This window comes from Hevea brasiliensis, chromosome 11 (genome assembly GCF_030052815.1).
Source record: "Hevea brasiliensis isolate MT/VB/25A 57/8 chromosome 11, ASM3005281v1, whole genome shotgun sequence".
In the NCBI taxonomy this organism is placed as follows: domain Eukaryota; kingdom Viridiplantae; phylum Streptophyta; class Magnoliopsida; order Malpighiales; family Euphorbiaceae; genus Hevea; species Hevea brasiliensis.
In genome coordinates this window covers 69,066,763-69,072,762 of record NC_079503.1, presented here as the reverse complement: position 1 = coordinate 69,072,762, position 6,000 = coordinate 69,066,763, and the positions used below count along the sequence as shown (strand labels likewise).

Sequence of the window (6,000 nt, the reverse complement as noted above, 5' to 3'; positions counted from 1 at the left end):
ATAATTGTTAATATTTTTTTTAGAAAAGATTTTAATAACTGAAATTAAAAAATTTTTAGATAGAAATTAAATTTTTAATGTAATAAATTAAATATTAAATAATAAATTATAAAATAAAAGTAAAAGTTGTGACACAAAAAATTTTTTTAGACATTTTCATTTAATTAGGTGGTCCATCCTTATAAAACTATTTTTTTAAGACTTTAGACTTTAATATATACACCATAGAGCATATTACAATCACACAAGTCCGTTGAGCTGGCCTTTTCACATGCAAACTTTTCAAAAAATCAAACGTCACAATGTTTTTAAATGTCGCGTTGCTTATGTTTGAATGTATGACTCTGAGCAAAACCCTTTTTCCACAAAAATTTCTTTCACACATCAACTTTTTACAAGTCTACAATTACAACAACAACAACCACCAAAACTCCCTTTTGTAAGTCAAATTGAATGATTTTGACCAAACCCATCTCTATACATATGGCAATGGTCAAATTTTTATAGATATCTGATTCAATCAAATCCTAATATAATAAATTTGAATAGTATATAATCGAATTTGGGACGAATTCGGGTTTAAAATTTAATATCTATGATAGGTTCGAGTTTTACATATTAAGTATCCGTTATCCAAACACATTTATATAAATATTTAATTAAATATATAATATATATTTTTTATAATAATTTTTTATAATAATATTTATAAATTTTTATATATTTAATTTTATATAAAATAATATTGAAATATTTTATAGAATTATTAAAATTTTAAAATATAAATTATTAAATAAAAATAATTTTTTTATATAAATTATTAATTAAAATATATAAAATTAAACCGGTTCGGATATTTATGGGATAGTAATAATTACGTTTGGAACGGATTCGAGTAATTGAAAATAAATTTTAATAAAATTTGGAATTGATTTTGAGTTTTAATAATATTAATCTAAGATGATTTTTACGATATTCTACCAATTCCTATCCCTATATCTCTCCGCTCTCTATAAGAAGGTTATAATACTTGCCAATAAGTCACATTTCAATAGAAGATAATAATGGCAGGAAAATTGATGGAGTTGAAGAAATTGAGTTACTCAAATGAAGATGATGATGATATTTTATTTCCTGGATTTCGGTTTCGTCCGACCGACGAAGAGCTTGTCGGATTTTATCTTAAAAGAAAGGTGGAAATGAAAGCTATTAAGATTGATCTCATAAAAAATATTGATGTTTATAAGTACGAGCCATGGGATCTTCCAAGTATGCTTTTTATCTTAATTTTTGCCAAATTCCTATTAATCTTTATGTTTACTGAATCGTTATTATTTGCCTAAACTTATCTCTGTCTCTCTCACAGAACAAGCGAGTAGTGCAGCAGGAGATAAAGAAAGGGAGTGGTATTTTTTCTGTAGAAGGGGAAGGAAGTACAAGAACAGCATAAGACCTAACAGGGTGACAGGATGTGGATTCTGGAAAGCTACAGGAATTGACAAACCAATATATTCTGCAAGAGAATTCCAGGACTGCATTGGCCTCAAGAAATCTTTAGTCTATTACAGAGGAAGTGCTGGAAAAGGCACTAAAACTGAATGGATGATGCATGAGTTTCGCCTACCTGCTCCCAAAACTCCATCTAATGTTGCTAACAACCGAGATCTTCAAGAAGCTGTAAGTAAGATTAATTGATATATAAAGAACTTTATTTTTTGGCCTGACTTGTACTCGAACATGAGACTTCATTGTCTCAAAAACAACTTTGTTACAACCGAGCTAAATTTCATTGGTACAACATTTGATTTCTTTTTATTATTTCATTTAAAAAAAAAATTTCCTTCTTGGATTTGCAGGAGGTTTGGACACTTTGTCGAATATTTAAACGAGAAGCTTCTTACAGAAAATACCCATCATCAAGTTGGCAAAAGTTTGCGTCCAAACAGACTTTTAAAGATTCAGGCACTAAAATGAGTTTTTCAGAATCATCAGATGATGGATTTAAGTATAAGAGTTTTGAAGTTTCAACTTATAAGATGATGAAAATGAAACCTGATGCTAACAATTATTTGTATGAAAATAACCAGTTGCTTGCAGGCCAGCTGAGTTTAGCGACTCAAGTTCCTTTAATGGCTTCACATGTAAACTTTTGTGACCAAAGTGGAGATGAAGCAATAAGTTTTGAAGATGGGACTTGGGATGAGCTGAGGCCAATGGTTGACTATGCTTTTTGTCATCCATAAATGTTGTCTGGTCTTAGGTAGAGAAGGAATTATATTAATTACACTTTGTTATGCCAATTAATTAATAATACTATAATAATACAAGAGTATGCAATGTTAACTTTTGCTCTTTTTTTTTATCACTAAAAATAGATGATTGGAAAATTATTCCATATTTCTAATATGAAATATTGTATATAAAATTGAAATATGCATGTAAATCTTAGAATAATAATAATAAGTAGCAAAATGATTTCATTAATAATAAAAAGACTAAAAAAAATAAAAAAGCCAAATTTTATTTTTTTAAATTATATTTAATTTTTTAATATTTAACCTACACCCTTATCACATCACCACAATTATACTTTCCAGCCAAGTTTCGATGAAATTGTCGCGGGAGTAGCTGACGGTATATAGAACATGATATCTTAGATTGATGGAAAAATTATATATATATATATATATATATATATATATATATATATATATATATATATATATATATATAGGACATTTTCCCCCTCTCTCTTTTCACCCTTCATCTCCCTCCTCCCCTCCCTTTCTCTCTCCCCCACCCAATAAAAAATAGAAAAATGGAGAAATTGTTCCCTCTAAAACTAAATAAATTGTTGCAAACCATATCCAAAAATTAAGAAATAGAAACTTACAAAGAAATTCACAAATCAAAGAGAAAAGGGAGAGAGAGCTCTAATGACAAATTAATTTTTTAAACCATAAGTCCCTTATTTAACGTGAGTGAAATTGAACTCAATTTTTTAAGAATTAAGTTCATTTCATAAGTATTTTGGAATAAGTGCTTGAAGGAAGGTACTTAGATGTCACAATAAGTGCATGTGATGCTGCAAGGAAATCATCGAAGAACTAATTTGGCGAGTTAGTTGTACCAGCATGCTCATCAAAAGGCCGATGCACTTTTAAGAGGAATGCTCGTGACTGTAAAGGATAGTGGATGCTTAGGTGGTTGTTACTTGCAAAAGCATAGAAGTGGGGGTGGGTTGAGAGAGGAGATTGTGGTACAGTATGAGTGGAGAGGGAGGAAGGGGAGACCATGTCATTTTCTTTAGTTTTTGTTATTTTGTTTTTCAAATCATTCATATTAGCTTAAGCTATTAGGTTCCGTATACATGTTAGCTACACTTCCCATTAATTTTATCGGAACTAGACCAGAAAGTATAATTGTGGTGATTTGATGAAATTAAAAAATTGAAAGAGTTGTTTTTTATCATTAGGCATAAAATATGTTTTTGGTCACATTTTGATATTTAAACTTATCTTTTTCCATATTTGGTAACAATTTACATCAAAATTTATAGTCATTTCATTTTATTACATGCCCAATTTTTAATTAATTTTTTTAATGAAGCACTATATTTAATCAAGGCTTACTTTTAACGGATAATAATATGGTTAGTATTTAAGGCTCATTTAGCTCAAGAATTTTTTTCTTTTAAATTCTTAACAAGTTTTCTTTTGGAGACACTTTGATTTTTCTTATTTTACTTCAAGATTAAAATAATTAATGACATATAATTTGAGGATCATAGTTCTGTTCTCTAACCACTCTTCTATATATTCTTTGCCCTTGTCTGGGCGTCTGATGTCAAAGACATTAACTATCATGGAAAAATTAACCTTTCTACCAACTATTATTATTTATTAATTATCAGTTATCAGCCAACAGTAATAACTATTAATTAACAGCTATCAGCTATATCTAATAGACCAAACAGGTCCTAAATCACTAATATTAACTGTGAACTCCATCTTTCAGATATTTTGTAACATTTTAGGGTGTATTCTAATCTTTATTTGCAAAAGAAAATTATAATTGTTTTATCATATATTTATACTTAAATGGATGAAATATATGTCTAAAACCATGCTTTTTTCTTACATTTTTTATAATTCTTCAGAGATTATTAATTTTTTTTACAAGAGTGTCAATTTATTTACACTCTTAAATATCCTTTTTAGAATTTTTTTAAATTATTTATAAAATTTACAATATATATCTTAATTCAAATAAAAATAAAAAATTAATAATATTTTCTTTAAATTTAATTATGCAAGTGCAACCTATATAATGACATTATAATTATAATATATTTTCACCATATCAAGAAAAACAAGTAATGTTAAGACAATTTCATAAACTTCTATGAAATAATTTCTATCGATTGTCAACCATTGATAAATAATATCTTAACTTTTGTTTTTTTTAACGAGAGAAAAGCATTTTGATATTTTGAATAAAATATAAATTTTAAACACTTTAATTTTAGAATTAACACTATTTTATTGTTTTTAATTTTATTAAAAATTATTTACTTTTTTAATAAGAATATCGACCATACATCAACTAATCCTATTTAATAAAATAAGCTATAATAAGATTTTTCAATCAATAAATGTTATAATATCATATTTTTAATTGTTTTTAATGACTTAAAAACGCATAAAAACTTCAAAACATTTCAATGTTAGGATTTACATTCTTCAATTTTTTTAATTTTTTAAATTATTTTTTATATAAAAGTGTTAGCCTATCCATCAATTGATCCAATTTAAAAAATTACGTCATAATAAAATTTATCAATGGATAAATAATATCTTAATTTTTTTTAATGAGTTAAAGTGCATAAACACTTTATATAAAAATCAAATTTCAAAAACTTTACACACATATCAAATTATTGGATTATTTTATTCGATATATTATCATACCAATTTGCATTTCATTTTATTGTTTTTGACTTTGTTTTAATTTTTTTTTAAATTTTAGTTATCAACTTTCATTATTGTATTTATTTAATATTTACATAAAAAACTCTCATTTAAATATTTTAATAAACAAGTTTTAATGATATATAAAGAAATACTTAATTTTAATATAAAATGCACTTTATCAATTTTCTTTTTTGAAATAGACACTTAAATAATAAGAATTTCAAAATTACAATATATATCTAAATTAAAAAAAAATTATCTTTAAATTTAATGATGCAAACTATACAAAATACCATAATTATAAAACTAATATCACCATATCAAGAAAAATAAAATAAAATAAATATTAAGACATGGTTTCATAAATATTGATCAAATAATTTTTAGTAATTATCACATCTATTAATTATTAATAAAAAATTTTTGGAAAAAAGATATATATTCTCAGCATTGCACGAACAATATTGCTTGTTAAACAACTAAACCAAAATTTTTTTAGCTATTATAATTTTTTTCTTACATTTATAATAAGAAGAAAAAATATTATTAGTTTCACTATCTTAATTAAACTAATTATTTAATTCTTTTATATTATAAAATATATTAATTAGTCTATATATTTTTATTCTATCTACTCTTTAGTCAACTCATTAAGTTTACGTAAGTTTTTTTTTTAGTCAATAATTCGAAGGAGAAAGAAATTATCGTTAGGAGACTAAATGAAAAAAAAATTATCGCTGTGAGACTAAATAATTCAAGATTTAAAAATAAATTGATTATATAATTTTTTTTAAAACTAAAGAAACTCAATGAAATTCAAACTAAAGAAACTCAATGAAATTCAAATGAACGTTTAAAATATTAAAAAGCAAATGAAATTTAAATGAATGCCTAAAATAATTAAAAGACTAAAAAAATAAATAAAATAAAAATATAATAATTAATTAATATTTTTTTTAAAATAAAAAAATTAATTAATTTATTTCATTAAAATAGATGATTAAATAATAATTTAAAAAAATTGCAA

The 6,000-nt window shown here is 24.6% G+C and overlaps 1 protein-coding gene across 1 annotated transcript; it reads left to right on the top strand.

The window, feature by feature from the left end:
* Window positions 1-1,036: 1,036 nt before the first annotated feature.
* On the top strand, window positions 1,037-2,343 carry LOC110655135 (transcription factor JUNGBRUNNEN 1). Its single transcript, XM_021811330.2, has 3 exons — window positions 1,037-1,269; window positions 1,367-1,677; window positions 1,857-2,343. Exons 1-3 carry the CDS (start codon window positions 1,065-1,067, stop codon window positions 2,241-2,243), a joined length of 903 nt encoding a protein of 300 aa, XP_021667022.2. The 5' UTR covers window positions 1,037-1,064; the 3' UTR covers window positions 2,244-2,343.
* The last annotated feature ends 3,657 nt before the right edge of the window (window positions 2,344-6,000 follow it).

Coding starts and splice junctions, on each gene's coding strand:
- LOC110655135 (XM_021811330.2), top strand. CDS start 1,065: ATGGCAGGAAAATTGATGGAGTTGAAGAAATTGAGTTACTCAAATGAA. Junction 1,270..1,366: donor CGAGCCATGGGATCTTCCAA/GTATGCTTTTTA, acceptor TCTCTCTCACAG/AACAAGCGAGTAGTGCAGCA. Junction 1,678..1,856: donor ACCGAGATCTTCAAGAAGCT/GTAAGTAAGATT, acceptor TTGGATTTGCAG/GAGGTTTGGACACTTTGTCG.